The sequence below is a fragment of the Botrytis sinoallii genome (genome assembly GCF_014898435.1).
Source record: "Botrytis sinoallii strain Bc 23 chromosome Unknown BSIN_025, whole genome shotgun sequence".
Taxonomy (NCBI): Eukaryota; Fungi; Ascomycota; class Leotiomycetes; order Helotiales; family Sclerotiniaceae; genus Botrytis; species Botrytis sinoallii.
This window is the reverse complement of record NW_024066052.1, coordinates 378,419-401,752: the sequence shown is the minus strand read 5'-3', so window position 1 is coordinate 401,752 and position 23,334 is coordinate 378,419. Positions and strand designations below refer to the sequence as shown.

The following is a 23,334-nucleotide window of genomic DNA, read 5'->3' as shown; positions in this document are numbered from 1 at the left end:
TGACTTCATGGACATGCTACAGTCCATGCTACTTTCCTTCTATGGATTTGAAGTCAAGGTAGGAAATCCTTTAGAAATATGCCTTGTCGTTGTATCACTCGGGCCTCGGGTTCCGGCTCGACTTGATCGACTCAGATCCATTTGACCCGCGTTCTGAGAAGAGCTGTAATCTAGATTAACTGCCTCCATTAATGACGAAAGATCTGTCGGACATGAAAACAATTAAGCAATTGAGGGCGAGGAGAGTCTGCATGTGCTTGAATGCACTGGGTTATCATTTCCTAGTATGGTTAGTGCTTATGGCATGTACCCCTGAACAAAACATCTCGCCAGGCCTATCCGTAATCGAGCGAGCATGGGTTAACTAGCGCGCGAGACTTAGTATGAGGGCTTGAGAATGAATGGATTGATGGATGTGCCATGATCTACACAGCGGTTGTAGTATTCCAAATTGCAATCAATGATAAAAGTTCTTGATTCCTGTATCTATTTCCCATGTTTGAAATTTTGAACCCACTCACATTTTTAAGCTGCATTCAAAGTTTCAAAATACTTTGAACTTCGGAAACTTTCCGTTCCGATCTGCTAGTTCGGAGTGTCGAAATTTCTACTTCTCCCATATTTTACTGTTTTTAGTTCAAGCCGCAATTAATCTTTAAAGCTATTAAAGTATTATTTGCGTCGAAATTGTTTATCCTGGAATCACAGGGCAGAAAGCGACATTACAATGGAAGTGACATGGCGGGCTCACCCCCTTCCAAAAGAAACCTCTCTTATTGCCATAGACGTGTTCACTAGAACGCAAGCTGATCAAGAGCTCCACGGCTTTCAAAATAGCCAGATTGATGACTCTTCTCTGGCATCAAAGTTCCTTGTTCAACATCTCGAAGGAAGCGATTGCGTTATCCGACTGCTGTTCCCAACGGTCGGTGGATACCTTGTCCAATCGGACTTTCTAAACAGACGGCTGGTCGATTGTAGCGACGTTGTCAAAATCCAGACATTTACATCACTTGATCAACATTTTGAGGGTATTAATATCGATGCCTGTAATGCGCTCGGTATTGCCGTCATCTCGAAAAATGCGATTGGAGCAATAGTCATATCGTGTACAAGCAAAGCTTGGTCCGAGGCTAATACAGTAACTCTGGATGGAGAGCTGACGCGACGGTTTTCGTTCGCATGGCATTCTGCAAGACAAACCCCAAAGCGACGCTTGGCAGTGATTCGTCCTGGTCCTCCTTCACACCTACTCAGTCTCTCAAAGCTTGAGGATCTTGCGATAGCGGCTACGTCGCTCAATATTGTACTCATATTCTTTGATGATCTGTGTCATGGGTTGGCAGGTGCTGAATGGGCACACTTGCGCGAGGACTTCGTCCCTCTGGATATGACCCTAGACGAAGACATGCCTCAGCGGATCGCTTCGGCAGTCTCTGCCTACCCAAAACAGATCGATGGAATTATTGGCATGTACGAACCTCTCCTCACTATAGTTGCAGAGGCAGCTACTTTATTGGGATTCTCTACCTCATCACCAAAATCCGTGTCGATGGCACGTGATAAGTATCAAACCCGCCAATTCAACCAAAGTCTCTTCTGTTACAGAATACAAAACATTCCAGATCTTGAAGACGTTGTAGCTCGGTATAGAACTGTTGCACCCCTATCCCTCCCACTCATTGTAAAGCCAGCAAATGGGTGGGCTTCAGAGGGGGTCTGTAAAGTAACATGTGAGGACGAACTGAGAGACGCGGTGCTTCGATTATGGCAACCTCCTTTCTCGGAAAAGTACGGCCGGGATAGCCAAGGCTTAGTTTTAGTTGAGCCATACGTAGACGGTCCAGAAGTTGATGCTAATCTGGTACTTGTCGATGGAGAGATTGTCTTCTTTGAAGTTAACGATGACTTCCCAAGCTCCGGTGATGGCGATGGACAAGGATTTGTCGAAACCTTAAATGCCATGCCTTCTGCATTGCCGGAGAGTGAGATTGATGCTCTTCGACTCAGATCACATGCTATTGTATTAGCCATGGGTTTTAAAACGGGTATATTCCACGTGGAAGCCAGAGTTCATAATTCCACGTTCGCTTTTGCCACGGGAGACGATAATATCCTAGATCTTTCAGTAAAACCAGAGATCGCAGAGAGCAAGAACAGAACTCCTACAGTATTTATACTAGAGGTCAACCCGCGACCACCAGGAATGCGTACACATACAGCCATTGCTCGAACATATGGAGTGTCGTATCGAAGCATAGCGCTTCTCACTGCTCTTCAGGACCATGAGCGGTTGCGGGCCTTGGCAGTCCCTTTCGTTGGCGGCGCACAATACGACATGCAAGTCTTGTTTATAGCAGCACAGAAAGGTGGAGTTTATCAGTCCGGGGATGTTTGTTCAACTATATTAGAGCGTGAGCCAGACTTAAGTAGCCACGTCAAGCAGTCCATGGGATTTCTTCACAATGGACAAGAAGTTCCTGACCCAAGAGGTCGAACAAGCGGAATTGCTTGCTTTTGGATTGCTTCTCAAGGGGGGAGACGAGAAGCTAGGTTGATTAGTGAAAAAATCCAAGAGTTAGTTTGGGAACTCACAGATGGGTTTTGAAATTACGGTTACTGTATAGGCCTCGACTAATGAAATGAACCCGGTGTGTGCTTTGAATTGTAAAGGAGAAGACGGGGATTCCGCCGCCACTCTTCCTTGTAGAGCTTTGTTAGATATAGATATCACCACAGAACCACTTCTTCTCAATGTCTTCGGAACGAATATCAAAGTATTTTCCCTTCTTTTTCTAACTCTTAACGTTTAGCCAATTTTACCATCTCCGAATATAGTTTCTTTTTCCAACTCGGTAAAAGAATCAAAATTTCCATCACCATCCTTTGTGTGTGTTGCAAGAAGCTTAAATCAAAGGGGTGAATTGTTGCTCGATATTGATGTTCAATGATTCAAGACCTTTCCACCTTCTTTGATGAATTGCTTTGTGGCCCTTAGGGCCTCAATGATCTTTTCTAAGTTCTTCCTAGAATCCTGACAACTTGATTTCCTTTCCGGCACCTTTAATTGAATTGTCCCTTGTTAGCCACCCTTCTTCGCATCTGGAGTGTCCTTGTCACAACAGTATATCCCTCCAATACGTGGCGACAGTGTTTCCGAAAGCCAAAACAGACGGCCGAGATAACGAGAAGATTTTCACTAATGTATTGAATCGAACAATATAAAAAGTTTGAAATACCGAACCCCATTTGAACATTGTACTATGGTTATATGTATATTTGCTCTCCATATTGGAACGAGCAAATCAAGAATTTCACCTAGTTTCCAAAGCTCTTCCCAACAATTCTGTTCTTGACTGTAAAGCGTCGGCTCCATGCCCATGTATACCATATGGGTAAGACACTCAGCCTTCCATTGAGGCAAGGTTTGTAGTAACTCATGGTATAGAACATAATTCTGATAGTAGAGAAGATTATGAGTAGTGATGGTTTGTCTTTCGTCAAAGTCATTGCCTAAACCTGATCTCCACGTTTGTCAGTTGTCTGAGAGCAAAAAATCACCTCCTCTGAGAGACCATTATGCCTCGATTTGGTATAAATCAATCAAGAAAGCGCATTCTGGCTTGATGGATCGGCGACTGTACAATGACACGCAGCTCCATTTACAACGACCGAAATTAAATGGGGTATGGGCTCTGCCACAATACTTATTAAGCTTTCAATTGGGGTTTCGAATATGACCCTTTGTATCTAAGTTCCCCAAGCCTGATATTTGTATTGTAATGGAACTTCAGTCTTTCTGATTGATTGGCGAGTAGAATCATGAGGGTTCGTTGCTGAGTTATTGTTGTTCATAAATAGTTCTTTTCTGTATGCAAACCAAATATGCTCTTGGGCTACACCGCTCACGTGATATAATGGCAGAATAGCATCTCCACTAAGCGAAAATTTTTCAATATATTGTTAGAGACGCTTCGCCTGCCACAACAAAACACACATCTTTGATGGTCTAACGGTCATGATTTCCGCTTGTCATCCTGATGGCAAGTACGCGGGAGACCGGGGTTCGACTCCCCGTCAGAGAGTTCTGATTTTATGCAGGTCGATTTTTGTTGCATTTTTGGCTGATTTTTTGGGCAAAATCGCATGCAGGTGGTTAACTATATGAGGGATTTGGTCGTTTGAACGGAATCAGCTCATAGAATGATTTGTGCCAAGTTGCAACAGACCCCTGGCTCCCCACCGAGATAAGCTGTCAACATGGCTGCAATGGCTTATCTTTCTGAGTCAATCTACGAAGCCTTGGCAGAAGTGCAAATCCTGCAAGGTCCGGACTCCGCACGTACTCGTTATGCTCAACGAATCATGACTGGTTGATTGCCGCTAGGTATCTGTAATAAGAAGCTGAGTAGATAGGTATATGGTCAGCACTCATGACCAAGCAACTATGAAGTATACAAACCAACATTCAATTTTTTTCGACAGCAAGTGTGCTTTGGAGTCGAGGTTGATATTGAACTCAATATATCTATCCCATACAGATTTTATGTTTTTTGTCGTCATTTTTGAGTCTTACTTGTAGTATTATATATCTGCCCCCCCTTCCTCCCACCTTTCATCCTCACGGAAAAGCTACGAGTGTATTCTTCTTTTGATGCAAAATTACGCATTCTCGGATGTATAACTGTTGGAGGCAATTCTATGTTTGAGTTCACCATTGCTCCATTAATCCTGATTCCCTCAGTGTAACTATGATGAAGATTCCCAAAAACCTGCCTCTAGGGCAGATCCTGATCTTGTGTATGTTGCTCCAACCCAGCTCAAAGCTATCTACCAGCATGACACATGACTCATCATTCATACAGCACTCTCTAGATTTGCACATCCATTTGCGTACTCAGCGTCTCTACCTTATATCCCAATGCTCATGAGATATGTCGGTGTTCCTCCAGAGACGCTAGGCTTTTGGGTTGGTGCTGCTATTTCCTGTTTTTCCATCTGTCAAGTAGGAACTGCTATATTATGGGGCCATATCTCCGATCATATTGGTCGAAAGCCCGTAATCATGATGTGTAGCATGATGATTATGGTTGGTGTCCTCATGTTCGGGTTCTCAACACAGTTATGGATGGTCCTGTTAAGTAGGGCAATCATGGGGTTTAGTAGTGGAGATTCTGGGGTTATCAAAACGAGTCTAGGAGAGACGATCAAAGACAAAGTTATTTTCCACGTTCCTCATGTCTTTGTCTAAACGCTGATATTGTTTTAAGAAACTCCAAACAGTCGCCTTTTCCATTCTTCCACTTGGACTTAATTCTGGGTGGGCAGTAGGTCCAATTCTTGGTGGTCTCGCAGCAAACCCATATCATGTTGAGCCTGGTAAGCCACATGGTGATAGGTTCTTGGAGAGATACCCATATGCTCTTCCCAACCTCATTGCCACGGGGTTCTTTTTCGTTAGTTTGTTTATCGTATTTTTCGGATTCAGAGAATCACTAGAAAGTAAAAGGGGGCAGTCGGATTATGGGATTATGTTAAGAGAAAGATTTGTTGCAGTAACTAGTAGGTTCTACAATAAAGTAAAGGGCAAAAGTGATGAAGACGAAGATAAGGAAGAAGACGATTTGGAGACCGCTCCTCTTCTATCAGACGAGAACTCTTTACCACCAGCTATTCTCAATGTCGCGGAAGTCATCCCTCCAGTACCTGAAAATCCACCATCAGCGACATGGAAGCAAGTCTTGGATCGACAAACTGTCATGTGCATTCTTTCGTATGGCTTCTTATCCATGCACTCATCATCATATGATTCGCTCATATCCGTGTTCATGCACTACGCAAAACAAGATCCATCCTCACCTCAAATACATCTTCCCTTCAAATTCAATGGTGGATTTGGTTCCAGTACGTTTTCACCTCCCTGGCATAAAATATCCTATTACTAAATCAACATACAGATACCACAGAAATCGGTCTCATGTTCACCATCTTCGGATTTTTCTGCATGTTCATTCCCCTATTACTTGTCGGTATCCTCAACCGATATTTTCCCGTCCTGCGCGTCTTCCATTACTCGTGCAGCATTGCGATTCTACCCATCTATCTCGCTACTCCTTTCACAACCCTTCTCCCCAAGCCCGCAAACTTCATCGTGCTTAGTATTCTCTTTGCTCTGAAGGGATGTATATGTGATTTTGGATTTATCTCTGGTAGCATACTTGTTGCGAGATCATGCAAGATTGATAACGGAAGGGGGAGAATCAATGGTTTACAGAGCATGGTTAGCGCGATGGCAAGAATTGTAGGACCGCTTTGGGCGGGAAGTATGTTGGACTTAGGAGCGAGAATAGGATATATAGGGATGGGGTTTTGGGCAGGTCCGGCATTGGCTGTATTGCTGGCTTTGTTGCCTCTTTCGTTGATGACGGATGATTGAATTTGAAGGGGGGAGGTTGGGCTTAAAAGAGATACATAGAGATATTTGAAGTAGATGCTAATGGAAACATAGATTTGGCACGCAGTATGTGATAATGACCATCATTCTCGAATTTAGTTATTCTCCACAAGCGGGGTCCAATCAACACGTACTTCCGTACTACCCCAAACAAGTTGCTTCGAAAATTTGAATGATCAACGGCCAGTCAATGCACCTTAACCAATCACTATAATCCAAAATATCACCATCGAGAGTGTCGTGTATTTCTTGTTATCTGCTGACATATCTTCACAATTTTGTAATTGATAGCATTTGATCGACGGAAACACATAAACGTCTCACTTTGCGAATCCCATTAAATCACCATACTGCAGTGTTTTAAGGGAAACCAAAGCCCTTATCATGCCTTCCCAAATAACCAAGTGAGAAAATAAAGAGAATTGCAAACGAAAAGTCTATTCTGTAAATATCTGCTAAGTACATAATCCCTTGTACAACCAATCAATATCGTAGACGCTAAAAACAAAAACTCTCTAATAGTCGTACAAACGAATCAACATATGAGCAAAATGAGAACAACGAAAACTGCAAAGACTAAGCCAGGGATTCACAGAGCCCCGATGAAGGTTTCAGATGTAAGCGCACTTGTGAGAACTCCTCTCAGACTAAGTAGTGCCATCCATGATAGTCAAATCACCTGTTCCCGATTCGATAGCGGGCTCCAGGGGGGTCGCTTCATCGAAAGCCCTTTTCGCAAGCGTATCTTCAACCATTTCATTAGTGAAATATCCTTCCGAAAAAGCAGGAGGGTAAAATTTACCAATATCAGCAGGCAGAGCTACAATACCCTTGTCATGTAGCGTGGCAAGGCTATCCTTCATCCAAGTTCTGCAACTGAAAGTTTCACCTGTCCGCTTAGATATTGGACCAAAGTCTGTGATGGCTCGTAAGGTTTGGTCTAAAGCCGCCTCAGAGGATACAAAGCCAAGCTTGTAGGCAAGGACGATGGTCCTGGAGTTTCGAATGTTGTGGTTAATTTCACTTCAAGTTTCCAGCCGCCGGATTTGTTCGTTGCATGATAGTACCATCCCTTTGCTCCTGAACATGGAATAAATATTCCCCAGTGCTAAACATTGTTAGTAGAATATTCCGGGAGAGAGTCGAAGTGGGAAGGTCTTACGAATGTTCCAGGTTGACCTCGTGTATTGAGGGTCATGTAAAGGGCGCCGTTTTCGAATGATGATGACATTTGAATATCTTATGGATTGAGGAAGTAGGAAATGTGGATAGATTATATACTGTATTGAAATGAGAGGTTTTTTATGAGATGCTACAAAAAACAATCAATTTCTAGAGGAGGATGAGAGATTATATACATGGCAAAACATAACAAAAAATCGGCAGTAACAATAGACTTCATAGTTAGCTTAAAATGATCAACAAGATCCAATTGAAGATGGTTTCAAAACAGGGACCTGACAGTGCAACTCTAGGAATCGACAGGTCAACGTTGTCAGTTGGAGAGGAGGTATATATGAAGAAAGCGCCTGTCCAAACGAATGAACATCAACATTCGTGGGGTCGATTTGGGGCGGAAAATCTATAGAATCATCCATAAGCCAAGATGACAAGAACTAGATTAGATTCTCGCTTTTCTCCATCTAAATGGATTCGTCAAGGTCGAATTTAGTTTTTATGGTCAAGATAATTTGCTGCCGGCACAAAAGTTTTGATGGTTGTAAGAGTCTCATCATGGAGTCCTCCTATATTGAAGCAAATCAATTTTCTTTTAAGGTGGTTAGAGACTCACTTGAGTCACTTATTGAACCCATCCAACATTGTATATCCCAGAATATGCCATCTGGTTCAAACATAGGTGAAGCCGACGATCTGGCGCTGATGTTTGTAACCGCCGCCGCGTTCTAAATAAGCATCTAGATAGACCACAAGAAGAAGAAGTTGTCTGCTCTCTTTGTTGGGTTTAACTGTTGGTTACTAGTTGGTGAATAAAAATCAAGCATAATGCATGTAAAGTGTGCTTTTGAAACCTTTCTTCTGTGATTAGCAAAACTAAAAGGCTAACCGCCCTTATGTGTGGATTAAATGCGCCGCTCATGTGACTTGTAAAGCAAGGACCAAAGCATCCCACTCACAACTCAACTCAACTCAACTTGACTTAACTCAAATTCTAATAATTTCATCTCACACTCATCATTTTTCTTTTTAAGTTTAGTATTCATTCTCTCTTGAGCCTGTGTCGCTTTAATTTGTTTGTTTTGTAGCTTTAGGGGTTATGGAAAGCGATAAGGCTCGTGCTCTTAGTATTGTTCGAAATGCGGAACTTGTACATCCCGGTCTCCCTTTAATTGAAGCATTCCTCAGTGATGCTATAGATGGCGAGCAGGCTGCAAGATATTTGTTGCAAACCTACGTCGATGATAGAAGTAATGTTAACTTTGTAAAATTCTTAAAAGATTGGAAAGATCTGCTAAGACTTTGTAAGTTTTATCCCTAAACATGAATGGGCCCACTGCTGATTCAAATCAAGTCTATGTGGAATCTTCCCACTCGAGAAATCTGAGCTGGGCTCTGAAGAGAAGAGTTGCGAAAAGAGATAATTATCGATGCTGTCTGACCGGCGTGCGATGCAGATTCTGGAGCAATTGGAATGTGTTTCCCATTGTTCCTCCGACCGCACTTTGTATGAAGGAAGTAGGGCAAACAAACCCAATTGCATATTTCTGGCAATTTTTTCTGATTTTGGTTGTAGCAAAGATTATTTGATGTACTCGGTGCATTTACTACATCTTTCCACCAAGACCTGCTCAAAGACAAAACTCTAGAGAATCAGATTCGTAATCATTGGATTTTGAGCGAGGATGCGGCAATGCCCCTTTCGAGAGGGGTGATAAGACTCAAAAAGCTGGAAGGAGCAAATGTCCTCATGCCTTCCCTTACTTGGACCTATCCATGCTAACTTTACACAGTACAGCATCTTGTATAACAATATTGGCGGCAATGTTCCAGCGATGTATACGTACAGCCAACAAGTCAAGTGGAAATGTGATCTAGTTGATCACTCAAACTCGGGAATTGAGAGCCCTGACCCGTATCTTCTCGATATACAGTCTCGGCTCTCCAAAGCTCTAAAGTGGGCTGAAATTGATACGAAGATAAACGGCCGCACATCCTTACGCCGAAGTCAAAACACAAGCAGCAGTGCTTTCAGAGAATCGATCACTACTACCTTTCTCGTCATGTGGTCTAAGTTCCCTGAATTTGTCCGATTCAAGACCTACCGAGTTTTGAGAACTGTTGGATCATATCTCTATGGATCTACCACGAGAGGAGTTCAGAGGCTACCATTCGGAATGTACTTCAAATATGGTCCAGAATACGACGCTGATAACCACGCCAGAGAATTCAGCGCTCTTAAAATTGTGCGAAGTCGGACTTCCATCCCTGTTCCAAATCCCATAGATCTCTTAGTCTCACCCACTGAGTCCTTTCTTGTGATGTCCCGCATCGAAGGCGTACCCGCCGGACACGCTATAGACGAATGTAGTGACGAGGAGGTGCATCAAATGGCTCAAGATCTGCGTTCCTACATTGCGGAGTTACATACCATAGAACAGAACAAAGACTCTAAATACACCATCACCAACGCAACCGGGGGTCCTTGTTTGGATTACCGTATCGACAGTGAGCCGGTAGGTCCTTTTCCCACCGAGAAAGAATTTAGTGAATCGTTGCAGTTGGGGATACTTCCTGGATTGATGCATCGTACTGATCACAAGATATTCTTTACGCACGCGGATTTGAACATGAGAAACATCTTGGTCAAGGATGGGAAGATCTCAGGAATTGTAGATTGGGAGAATTCTGGATGGTATCCGGAATATTGGGAATATATCAAGTGTCGGTTTTCGGTCAAAATACACAAGCGATGGGTGAAGATGATAGATGAGACATTTGAGAATAAGTATGAGGAGGAGTTGGCGATTGATAGGCAATATTGGGATTACCAAAGCGCTTGGTAGATTGGATTATGCTTGAGGATGTATTGTGTAGAAAATTCATGGAGATGCAATCGAGTTGATGGGGAAGAAGAAGATCTGCTAGCGCTGTTTGACTAGGTAGGTAGGTAGTTACTGCATCAGGCTTCCACGTGATCTACCAACTTTTCTACTGAGGAGATGGTTTATGATCATCACCGAATCGGTTATTAGTACTCAGTACGCCTTACCAGTTCGATATCCAAGAACAAGATCTTTAAATCAGTTCTCCATCATGCTGAAGTGGATCTAAGGAACAGGATACACGTGTTAATCTACCATAATTTCCCTTATCTAACAAATGACCACCAATATCTGTAATGCAGGAGGTCTTCTGAAAAAGATCCAACTAGCAAATCCGGGGAATTCATCCTTCCTTTTCTATGATGAAAATCAAATCCTTCTCGGAAATCATACTTTCGTATAATTTCGTGCCAGTTCGTATGAGCACCCTGTCTCTCTGCTGACTCATCTCTAATCTATCCATCCATCCATCCATTTATCCATGCAGTCTCCAAAAAAAAAAAGAACATGCACCCCGAAAAGCCTCCCCAAAATCAAGCAACGTAACAACGGGAAGAACGGGCTTGTCTCCTTGGCTCTTGGCTTCAAACTGAGACAAAAAATAAGCTTCGTCAAGACTTTGATCCAAGGGATTTCCAAGCCGGGAGTTTCGCTTTATGACGCTTTTTTCTTTCTATATTTTGATATCTTTGGAGGATTTGATAACTATCGTGCGCGGCGACTAATCAATCGATCGATGGGAATAACTTCATGTATAACATTACACTTGCCGGAATGCCACAAAGTATATTGCTATCGCTCGAACCAAAGTGGCTGAAGAGATGACACTGCACGAGAAAGACAATCAGGATAAGCCTGTTACTGTCCCCTGTTCACAATGCCGAAACCCCGGAAACACCAAGCTGTGGAAAGTTACGTATTTCATTAATTTATATTGGGGCTTTGTGACTTTGAGAGTCTCTACGCGTATTCCGTTTCTAGAAGTCTGATACGATTGCCCTTCCCTTGCTTGATCCATACAGAGTACGTGCGGGACTGACTCCAGAGGGAGAAGCAAACACAGCCTTCATCCACAGGCTGAGCAACACCGAGGTCTGATTGTGGCGGATGGATGGAGCGAGTGGCTACACCTGCAGTCATGAATAATGAAATTGGGTTCAAGATTGGGTCAACAAGGGATATCAGGGGGTCATCCCATATGACAATCCAGCCCTGTACTTACTGAATGGGGAAATGGTACATTGATTCTCCTCCAGGTGGGCAATGTGCATGCATGGTGTGGTGTGTAAAAATAAATCTGTGAATAAAATGCAATTTACGAGTGAATGACCCAATGTATGTGCTTGTTTTACCTTTTAAACCCCTTCCTTCCTTCTTTCTGTTTTATATCTCTCTCTTCTTATCAACAATCTCTACCTTTGATATATAACTCCATATACAACTTTCAAAGAACCAATTCACCTCAATCCATCTCAACCACCAATCTACAATCTAATCAAAATGCCTTTCGAAGCTCAACAACCCCAAGCTCAACAAATGGAGATGTCCACAACCAATGGTCCCATCACCGAACAACCTGTTTGTCTCTCCCTTCTCAATCATACCCCGATCTCCCATTTTCAATCCCGATGTCTATCTTGCAAATACAAGTCTCGATGAAATAAAACGAATCGAAATATAATCACAAAGTACTAACTAACATTATGACAGCGTCAAAATGAGGGAATGAGCGCCGATGTATCTATGCGTGGTGGTGGTGGATGCTGGTATGTTTTCTACTTTCCTTTCCTCTCTCTTACAATCACATTCTTCCTGTCTGTCGAAAAGAACATCAAACTAACCATTTTCCCCAAACAGCGAAGCATGTCTCGCCTGCTGTCTCCTCGAGGAAGTCTGCGCGTGTTTGATTTGCGAGGAGTGCTGTTGTTAAACGCTTTTTCGTGGGGATATACGCACAGAGAGAGATGCATACATATGTGTATCTAAGATATAGGTCGCACACCCACAATGCGATGGAGAGGAGATGATTGATACCCGGTGGTTTGCGGATGTGGATGTGGATGTGGATGTGGATGGATATTGCGATGGAGGTATAGATATGGATGCGAAAGTAGAGGACATGGGATGGGGAAACTATGAATTTCAATGTCTTTACGCGGATGATGAATTTGGGTGGATGGACGGATTTTGCTACCTAGGTATGCTGGATGAGGAACAAGAGGAATTATATTTTGCGAATATCCAAATATTATATCCGGTTTTTTATCTTTATGATTCTTATGTTTTTACTTCTTCATTTCATTTCGTGCATTTTGTTGCTTACTTGCTTGCTTGCTTGTTGCTTACTTACTTACATCTCTATTCCAATTTTCTATACGATAATGCTTGATATGAGCGATTTTTCACTCCATTCATTTCCTTTTAGTCTCTCACCGCTCGTACCTAACTAATAAGTACCTAGGTATGTACCTAGTGAGAAATAAAGTTGCACACAAGTCGAGGCATAAAAGAGCACAGACATCACACAACGTGTGTGCGTGCGTCAGCTTAGCCTAGGAGTGAGATTTAGAGTTTCGTGGATTGGATTACTGGGTGGCTCGGTGGGTGGATGCGAGGTGTGGCGTAGTTGGAGTCGGCTGGTGAAAGTTTGAGGTTGGTTGGGTTGGGGTTGGATGATGATGATGATGATGATGATGATGGATGTTTTTGGGGAAGGGTGAGGGTTTTTGTCGGGTGTGGGATTTGTGGATTTTTGGGGGGAGCAGAGGATTGGGGAGGGGGACTGAGGATTTGGATTTGAATTTGAACTTGAATTTGGGAGATGGGAGATGGGAGGTGGGTGATGAAGGATTGTTGAGTGAGCTGGGTGCGAAGAAGTGATAATCTGACGGTGGTCTTTTGGTGGTTGGTTGGGAGATGAATTGGGTTAGGTTAAAATTGGGTGAGGGAGATGTGATGTTGAAGTTTGGGTGTGTTGTTTGAAATGGAATTTTGAGGTAGGTAGGTAGGGTTTGAGGAGGGGGGGTTGTGTTTGATGAGGAATGTTGTGTTTGTGTTCTTTCGAACTCAATTGAATTGAACCACATGTTTTCTTATGTACGACAAAATCTCGATGACATTGCTTCGTTGATTTTTGGATGTTCTGCTTGCCTTGCATGTGGATGTGGAGAGGTTGAGGGGGATAGTTTGAGCGTTGATGACGATATTTCTCTCTCTTTTTGAGAGTGGAGGCGGGAATGAGAATGATATAGCGGGGGAGGTGGAAAGGTGGAAAGATAGAGAGATTTTTTTTTGAAATTCGCTTGTGATATCAGAGGGAGGAGAAGGTGGGGAATAGCTACTGGGATGGAAGAGAATGGACTATATACCTAGTAGAGAACGAACTTATCCTATCAAGGTAGAGGGAAAGACTCGAGATTCGTGGAGATGTGGGGATGTGGAATTCGTTGCTCTTCTCCTCGTTCTATTGCTCTATGCAAGGTTCTTTGTACATGCTTAGCTTGTCGATCATTCTGATTTTTCTTTCGGAATTGTAGGTCGAGGGATTTTCGCTTCGTTGATTCTGAGTTTGCGAGACTTTCTGCATGACTGAGGGGGTATTCGGAAGGTGAATATCCATTCTTTGTAGCTCGCAGCTGGGAGCTGGTATGGGAAGTTTGCTGGGTTTACCGCGGGTTAGGAAACGGAATGGAGTTCAGATATGAGGGAAGAATGGGTTGCTAATCGGAGGGTGGACGGCTGTTTGTGAGAAAGGAAATTTACAGTGGTGGTGTTGCGTATATTGATGAATGACTTGAGAAGTAGGGACGGTGGCGTTTATTGAACGATGTGAAATTGTCAGGCATTTCATTTGTGGTTTATATCCTTTCTAGTGCTTGTCTTCTCCTCGTTCTTTGCAAGAATGAAGGCTTGAACGAGAACGGTACGGATCGCTTTACAATCTTCTAATCCAGCGGGGAAAGTATTACGAGTTAGGGAGTCGAATTGCTGTTTTTACTGCTTAAAATGGTAATGGATGTTCGAATATTCAAGATCGTACTTCGAGTTGACAGGTGGCAGTTGATTTAGATGATGGATAGGCTTTTTCGGGGTATGATGGATATGTCTAATGACCCGTGGGTAAAGTTTTGGATGGGAGTTAATCGAGTGCAACGGGTATAGCTATAGAGAAATTGGAGGTATAGATAGGTGATGGAGGGGATGATTTGGAGTGCAATTACGCGAGTAGCTCGAGGAAAGAGTTCCGAGAGCTTCGGTAAGTCGATTTGTGGCATGCAGAAAGGAATCATCTTGCTATTGTGCTTGCGCTTGCTTGACTCATTTTCTTTTGTCAATATTTTTGTCCAAGGTTAGATGTGAAGATTAGTTGAGCTCGTGGAGGAATTGGCTGCTGATATGAAAGATTGGTCCATCCGCATGCTGCCGACTGATAGTTACCATCGTAGTGGAACTTTCGGGTAGATGTTATTGACTGATGTGGATGTTTGCGATTTGAGACCACTACGCACTATCACAGAAATCACTGCGTTTGACGAGACAATGACGAAATCATGTGCGAGCGAAATCATAATATAAGCCATTAAAATTCCTCCTATTTGACATTTGACATCTATTGATCTGTCCTTGCCTCACCTGCTCTTCGGTAATCTCGAATAGAACGCCGTATCTGGGGAAAGACGTGAGATGAGTCGTTATGCCACCTCGCTACCAGTCCTCAAGCTTCTGGATACATTTATTGGCTCGTGTACGTGGGATCTAGTTGATAATCGGAGGCACAGTACCCTGAGTGTGATGTGAGATGAGATTGGTTGTACATGCCACGAATAATCTCGTTGGAAATGATCGACGCGCACATACAGTAAAGATAAATTATAACACTTGAATGGATTGACACTGTTACTGCCCTACCGCCCAACTTTCGATCGCTTTTGTGCTCTTTGTATATTCTCCAGCTATACCCACCAGCCGCTCTAAGCTTTTCGTAGTTCAGCCGTAGCAGACTTTACGTCTATAAAGATAACTTCGTGGGATACTTGACTGGTAGTAGGTACTCCTCTGATCAAGTGTTGTGGTTTGATCCTTGGCTTTTCTAGCCTAAGCAGTAGAAATACCTGCTTGCGTAGCTGTGGTGTTGCTATGTTGTGTTCCTTCCGTTAGCGTAGTCCCCGGTTGGTATTCGCTTGTATGATAGGGTCTAGATAGTGTCTTTTCAACGTTTAGCTTGCATTCCATTGGTAATAAAGCATTATTCCTACAACTTACTGGTAATGGAGTGTGTTGGTAGGTGTAAAACCCATGCTTCCATTGTAGGCTGGAGATCATAGTCTTTGATGTTTGGCCAACGCTTCTGCGTGAGATCACTAGCACAGTTGACGTGAACATCAGCGCTTGTATCAAAACTTATGCAATGTAGCTGTCGGCTTGGGAAGCAAAGCCACGGAGACATGCTACTCGCGCACTGATTTTTGGTGGCGATGTGATATCCAGATCGACTGCTGTCTTATTCCCGCGTACATCAATAAATTAGACTAGTGGATATTGTCGAAGATGCAGAGGGGTTGTGAAGTGCAAACTTGTGGATATCTAGAACCACTGCTTGTATATCAGAGGTGTCAAAGCAATAGCTTCAATTTCTGCTGCAGAACCATTGTTACCGACCTCGAAGCTGTGAATTCTCGGAATTACAAAGTGCCATTTTCTGGTGCCCCACATCTAACTACATTCGAAGACATGGTCGGAATTGGGACCTCGCCGTTAGGTGAACAAACTATGGTCGGGAAAAACTCTTCTTGCGCTGGAGCATTTGTTGACGGAGAATTTGGCAGGAAGACATGTGGCAGCCCTTTTGTAATAATGCGCGGTATTCGTAATATCTGTCGAGGTAGTTATGACTTGTGTCAGCGGCTATCAACTACATCGTAATCCAGCCTCGTGAAGTCCGATCTTCGAACCAGTTGAGCCTGCTGGCATGGTAGAAACCATAATTCCGTCCCATATTCATCAAATATATACCAATTTATCTAGTTCTCTGTTTATTCATTCTGCCTTCTAATAGAACAGCAGAAGCCAGGTGGGGTTTTCGATGGGTCACCACGGCAGTCGAGCTGTAGGTACGATAATCCCCAATTCAAGGGTTAATGTCTTGCCGAGACCAAAACCTCACTAATTCAAGCCTCTCAAAGACTTCAGGTCTAGGTGACTGCAGTTTCGAAGCAATGACTTTGTGGTGATTCGGTATATGAGAAGTAGATGACGTGGACTGATTGCTTGAGATTCCAGCGTCGGACAAAGTTTCGAATTCCAGGAGGTCTATAATTTTGAAGATTGAGACTTAGATACAGGGTTTCTATTATCAATGCTTATTGTTAGCTTCAATTCGTTCCTGTAAATGCTTGGGAGTTTATTGCTGCTGCTGCTGCGAAGAAATTCTCTGCGAATAGCATGGATTGCGACTTACTGCTTATTTTATGAGATTGAGTTCATCGGCGCTCGAAGATTCCAGGATCAAGAGAACATCTTCTACTTGCGCTAGAAGAGTGGTTAGTAGAAAGTGATAAAGAACTATTGATAAGCACAAAGGGGAATCTGCCCCAGGACCAATGGGCATTCTCAAGAGCAATGAAGACAATTCTAAACAATCAACAACAAACCAGATTGGAAAGATGACAGTATTTAGAGTAATACAAGAGAAGAGTAATGTCAGTCAACTTGCAGAAGCAGGTTACCAGGAACAATGTACATGCCAGAAGGGAGTGAGGAACAACTGTTGTAGAATGACGGTAGGAACAAATAGCTTATACCAAAGAAGCATAGGTAAAGTGTTTGCAACGGATTCAGATTTGCTATAGAAGAGGCTAGACTCAAGTTAAATGCGTATTTTGGAATTCTGTTGCAGAATGGTTAAGACAAAGTTAAGTCTTGTTGTGATAAGTCAATGACAGAATTATAAGCTCTGTATGCAAGTAGTATAGACAAGTGATATTAGCAATGGCATAGCCATATGATTGATTGATTGATTTCATTTACGTCCACCTTCAGTCTAAGACTATATAGGACGGCTAGGCCTCTAGAGGCTCTAGCGGATAACTTTTTATTCTACAAAAATGGATATATACGATTTAGGGAAGTGAAAACAAATGCTGGGGAACAGTGCCCGCTCATTATACGCATTGCATATAATAAGAAAATTGTGAAAATCAAGAAATTGTAAGGAAATCAAAGCCCTCTCTTATTTCCCTAATTACTTCTTCTTCATTTTCTTCTCCTCTCTCCTCTTCTACTACTATTCCTTCCTTTATCTCGTCTTATATGAAAGCCCTGGCTAGATGCTATGCTCTTGTGGTGATTTTGGTGATATTAATGAATTTAATGGCTAATTCAATACCTACTTTTGTATGGAATAGGAACTATATAGTGATCTTAGATAGTGGTATATTCTTGAATATTTCTTTTCTTTTTGTTTTGTATATGGGATAACTAATAAGGAGATGTTATAGAGCTTCAATATTACCACATATACATTTGTTATCAGAGAGTTTGAATCGATATAAATAAGATTTGATATATCCATGATCTAATTTGAGTTGAAAATATGTACTAATAGTGTTTCGCTTGGTTTTGCTTGGTAGCTTGATTTTCAATCCTATTTTCTATGGAAATAGCTTTGAATAAGTCAAAGGGAATTGATTTGATCTGAGTTTGTATTGATTGAGAGTAGAAAGCTATTGATCTGAATTGTATTTTTTGATTATTATATCTAGAAGTCCAAAACTTGTTTCGTTTGAGATAGAATGTATTATGATTACTTTCTTTGTTAGTTTATCTACTAGTTCATTTCCTTTTATTAAAGTATATCCTGGAATTCAATTTAGAGATACTTCAGCTCCTTTTGCTTTGATGATTTCCGCTGCTTTGATTACTCGAATCTGATAGGCCTGTCTAGAATAGTCTGATGGTGTTTTTAAGTGATATAGATTAGCTTGGTTATCTGAATATATCTTGAATTTGTTGTTAATACAGGCAATTGTGCTAGTATATTCAATAGCTCTAGTAACCCCGTAAAGCTCTCTATTATATATTAGTTGATTGCTACCAATATTCAATTGTTGTTGATATGAAATTCGATTGTTTGGTTGTATTGCGATTATACCTATATTTATATCTATTCCTTTTTCAGTAGAAGAGGTATCAGTATAAATGTAGGTAGTATCCTTATCTCTGTGATTGAAAACGATATTGTGAAGAATAGCAGTATCTTCTTTTGATGAATTGCTAATATTAACTCTGAAGGGAATTTCCTTTTTCCATGGGGGGAAGTTGAAGTGAATAATCTTTTCAAGTGAAATAGGATTGAGATCCTGATTTATTGATCCTCTAATTCTATCAATTTGGATTGATTTATATCGTTTTCTTTGAGGAGTAAGGATTACTTCCAAATCGGTTTGATATTGAGCTGATATTTCTTTTTCGATATTGATTAGATGGTTTGGCGAGAGTTTAGCTAAACGAAATGTGTATTGCCTAATATTTGAATCTAATCGAATTTTTGGGGGCTTTAGGTCTGCTTTTATTTCTATTGGAAGGATTGGGGCTGTTTTGAAGACTCCTAATATCTTTCGAAGAGTTAGGTTTTGAAGCGATTGTATTATATTCTTGAAATAAGTTTGATCTCTTTATCAAATCATTGATCCGTAATCAGCTATACTGATTATATATACTATATATAATTGTTTAAGGGCTTTAGGATTAAGGCCCTTTTCGGTATTAGCTAATCGAGCTATTCAATGGAAAGCACTTTTCGCTTGTGTGATTTGAATATTAATATGTTGATTGAATTTGAGGTTCGGGTTGAACCATATTTCTAGCCATCTAATGAAAGATTGGGGTACAATTATTTTCGAATTAGGTAGTGTGATTGGATATTTTTTCATCAATTTGGATAATGAAAAATGCATTAACTCTGTTTTTGCCAAATCGAATTGGATTGCATTTCTAGAACTGAATTTATAGATTTGTTTTATAACTTTCTCTAGGGTTTTGATATTCTTTTTCTATATAAATGAATATGTGATTAAAGCAATATTATTTATGTAGGAAAGAAACTTAATCGAATTGGGTAAAAAGAGCTCCCTGATATATATAAGGAAGAGAATTGGAAAAATCGGGCTGCCTTGTGATATTCCGGTCGAAATTGGCTTGAAAGATTCGATTTGATTATTAAAAGATAGTTTTAATTGTCTTTGTTGAAGAAATGAGACTATTCAGGCTATCAGATTTGTGGGCAGTTTTAGCTTCTTACAAATATCTAATAGTCGATTTCTCGAAACGTGATCGAATGCTCTCTTTATATCTATAAATAATATTGAGGTCTTTTTATGACTTGTTTGTTCTTTCGATTTCTGTAGTCAGTAAAAGTGCAGTATCGATTGCTGATTTCTTTTGGCATCCTCCTATTTGATTCTTGTGAAGGAGATGGGTTGTTTCCGCTAAATATTCTAATTGTTGAGCTAGAATCCTTTTGTTTATTTTATCCAAACAATTTAAGAATGCAATTACTCTATATGCTTTTGGAAGGGAATAATCTGGTTTGAAAGCTTTCTTTAGAATAGCTCCTGTAGCTTGTTTCCAACATTTCGGATGATATTTTAGATTAATAAGTTTACTAAAGAGAGTAAAAAAAGGTTGTAGGATTGCTTTATAAGCCTTTATAATAATCTCTTAAGTGATTCCATCTGGGCCAAGGGTTTTTCCTTGGATTTTGGCTAAACAGGCATTGCTTAATTCGATTTGAGTGAGATTAGGCCATTCCCATTTCTTGGATTGTTTATACTCTTCCTATTGTGGTTTTGGGGTAATAAAAGAGGGTAGGAATAGAGTTGATCTGAAAGCAAAGCATTTTCCTTTGAAAGAGCTTTTTGTTGCAATATCCAGTATCCTTTGATCTTGAAAGTCTTTGGTATAAGCTATTGCTTTGAAAATTGTCTTTGTATCCTCCTTCTCTAGAAACTTATTCTAATAATCCTTCTTTACTGTTTTAATAGCTTGAAAGTACTTGTTTCTAGCGATTCGATATCCTTCCTTAGAGCTATAATTCTCCAGATCTGATTCAATTCTTTGCTTTGCTTCTTTTAGCTCTTTTTGGAGATCTTTCAATTCAGGTATCCACTATGGTTTGGCCCTTTTGATTGAAACAATTTTAGGTATATACTTGATTGATTGATTGATTGATTGATTGATTTAATTTAACGTCCCTCTTCAGTCCATGACTATATAAGACGGCTAGGCCATAAGGGCGCTAGCGGATAACTTTTGAAATACACAATGGGAATGAAATAATGGGGGAGGTGAAAACAAATATTGGGGTATAGTGCCCACTATTGTATGTAGTCTATACAATAGGTTTTGAAAGGGATTTTACCCCTCTCTTTCCTTTCTTTCGTCTCTCTCCTCTCTCCCCTCTCGTATCTCTCCTTCTAGCTCTCTAATTACTCTCTCTCCTTCGCTTATTGAATCTTCCTCTTCAACTATTTCGTTTTGAGTTTCGGCTCTGGCTAGATGCCAGGTCCTTGTAGCAATTTTGGTAGTATTGATGAACTTGGTTGCTAGTTCGATGCCTATTTTCGTATATAGCAGGAATTGTAGGTTGGTTTGGGATATTGGTAGATTCTTGAAAATTTCTTTCCTTTCTTTTCTGTATATCGGGCATCCAATCAGGAGATGAGCGGCAGTTTCGATATTATTGCAAATACATTTATTATTAGAAAGCTTGAATCGATATAAATAGGACTTGATATATCCGTGGCCAATTTTGAGTTGAAAGAAGGCGCTAGCGGTATTTCGCTTGGTGCCTTCCGGTAGCTTGATTTTGGAGCCAATTTTCCATGGAAAAAGTTTCGAATAGGTTGTATCGGATTGATTCGATCTGGATTCGTATTGATTGAGTGTCTCTAGCCATTGATTGGCAGAAATGAATTATATTATAACTACTTTCTAGAATATATTATAATACAAAGTAGGTTCGCTATATCTACAGACGCTTTCCCGGCTCACTTGTGATAAAGCCATTAGTACTAGGTTTTTGTAGAATCTTTTGATTACGTTAAATTACCTATTGTATGATTACCTTCGGAAGTTCTGGCCAGGATCAAAACCATTCCTTTATGTCTCCATTCCTGTTTGCTTTTTAAGCCTATCTGATATTTCCATTATGCTCTTTGCCCTATAGTATCCGATTATAGACTGACACACGCATCCGTCCTTTCGAGCTATATAGACAGTGTCGCTGTCGCTGTCATTATATGCTATGCTTCGCGGCTAGTAGTCGTTTCGCGTTACCTTGCTGGATCTCTCCTACACAATAAGGCCGATTATGTCTTGCAGGCTTGTTATTTCAGATCTCTAGCTAGGCAGCCTTTTTATAGTGTTTCCAATCTACTAATCAAAGCTCTGCTTGTAAAATCCATTCCTTCAATGTATAGTTTGTAGTCGAAAGTAGAGCACTAGGAGTGCGTTGCATATATATATTATAGGATTGGCCTCTACCTGAGATCCTCCGCTGCTGTAATACCGATCGAGCATTGTCGAGTGTGGCTTGCTAAAAGCGTTCTTCCTATATTGGAGCTCTTCTGCCGCTATACTGCTCCTGCACACTCGGAGATAAGGTGCTAAAAACGTTCCTTTTCCTACTCCATATATGCTCCCGCCGGCCCCAGTAGATACTATCCTAGTTTTTGTATACTTCTTATTACTCCTTTTATTATTTGTAAATATCCGATTTGGTATATCTGTAGATCGTATGTATTGTTGGGTTGTAAAAACTCTGCACGCTAGCGTCCCAGAGGTGTTCTGTCGATTTTCGTTTGTCAAGTTAAAGATATCGGCTTTGTTCCTAATATAGGCTTTAGTCAGATTTAGCTATATTATAGAAGCTTCATTATCCACTATTTCAAGAGTTAATTCCGCTTTGCAAATGCTCTGTTACGATATGCTCTGGCTCTGCTCCCCATATAGATTCGTAAAGACATGGTTCCGCATCAATCCCGCTCTTATCTCCCTTTTATTGTCGAATGGTTTTCATTTTCGTTTTGCTGGTAGTTCTCTGTTCCGAGTATCTTCGCGATCACCTTCTGGTGATCAGTTACGTGTACCTTCGCTTCTAGTACGGCCTCCGATTAGTGTACAACCATCACCCGGCTCCAGTTAACTCTACTTAGCTCTCCGATCGCACGATCAAAGGTTTGTAGGATACACCACGTACAGGTGAGAGTCATCGTATCCCTAGGTATATACTTTTCTATTGCTTTTTGAATGATTCTAGTAAGTTCGCTTGCTGTTTGATCTAGAGTTAGATAGTGATTGTCTTTATCTTTCAAAAGGTTTAAGGAATCCTCTTTGATTGGAATAATTAATTCTAAATTAGACAGAATAGGGGAATATAAGGATTCCGATTTGAGTATTGATTCGAACTTTTCCCAATTCGCTAGTTTAGTATTATATCTAGCTATCGATTCAGTATTAGAAGTACTTAGATCTTCTTTTCCTTTTAATTCGAATAGTATTCCTGTATGATCAGATCCTGTATCTGAAAGCGTTTGCCAATTGTGAATTTGAGGAGAGATTCCCTCTGATGCTAGCGTTAGATCAAGAACACTTGGATTAAAGAGATTAGTTCGATAGAAAGTGCTGATTCCGGGCTCGTTTAAAAGAATGAGATTCTGATCTTCAAACCATTCAGCTAATTGATCAGCGTTTCCGCTTTTCTTCGAAAAAGGATCCCACCATGGGTGATGGGTATTGAAGTTGCCTAAAAGGATGGTTTCT

At 41.1% G+C, this 23,334-nt stretch overlaps 5 protein-coding genes across 5 annotated transcripts; 4 read left to right on the top strand and 1 right to left on the bottom strand.

Annotated features, from left to right (window-relative positions):
- Positions 1-727: 727 nt before the first annotated feature.
- EAF02_010427 (uncharacterized protein) lies at positions 728-2,608 on the top strand (the record flags this gene model as incomplete). The annotated part of the gene is made up of 1 exon (XM_038906475.1): positions 728-2,608. The coding sequence occupies one exon, from the start codon at positions 728-730 to the stop codon at positions 2,606-2,608; it is 1,881 nt and encodes a 626-aa protein (XP_038753739.1).
- A 2,143-nt stretch (positions 2,609-4,751) lies between these two features.
- On the top strand, positions 4,752-6,436 carry EAF02_010426 (uncharacterized protein; the record flags this gene model as incomplete). The annotated part of the gene is made up of 4 exons (XM_038906474.1): positions 4,752-4,800; positions 4,866-5,218; positions 5,271-5,904; positions 5,958-6,436. The coding sequence occupies 4 exons, from the start codon at positions 4,752-4,754 to the stop codon at positions 6,434-6,436; spliced, it is 1,515 nt and encodes a 504-aa protein (XP_038753738.1).
- Positions 6,437-7,101: 665 nt separating this feature from the next.
- Positions 7,102-7,685, bottom strand: EAF02_010425 (uncharacterized protein; the record flags this gene model as incomplete). Its single annotated transcript, XM_038906473.1, has 4 exons — positions 7,102-7,199; positions 7,257-7,447; positions 7,522-7,562; positions 7,617-7,685. 4 exons carry the CDS (start codon positions 7,683-7,685, stop codon positions 7,102-7,104), a joined length of 399 nt encoding a protein of 132 aa, XP_038753737.1.
- Positions 7,686-8,635: 950 nt separating this feature from the next.
- On the top strand, positions 8,636-10,753 carry EAF02_010424 (uncharacterized protein). The gene is made up of 4 exons (XM_038906472.1): positions 8,636-8,934; positions 8,985-9,148; positions 9,207-9,374; positions 9,424-10,753. Exons 1-4 carry the CDS (start codon positions 8,730-8,732, stop codon positions 10,474-10,476), a joined length of 1,590 nt encoding a protein of 529 aa, XP_038753736.1. The 5' UTR covers positions 8,636-8,729; the 3' UTR covers positions 10,477-10,753.
- Positions 10,754-12,015: 1,262 nt separating this feature from the next.
- EAF02_010423 (uncharacterized protein) lies at positions 12,016-12,445 on the top strand (the record flags this gene model as incomplete). Its single annotated transcript, XM_038906471.1, has 3 exons — positions 12,016-12,093; positions 12,226-12,281; positions 12,373-12,445. 3 exons carry the CDS (start codon positions 12,016-12,018, stop codon positions 12,443-12,445), a joined length of 207 nt encoding a protein of 68 aa, XP_038753735.1.
- Positions 12,446-23,334: the final 10,889 nt, after the last annotated feature.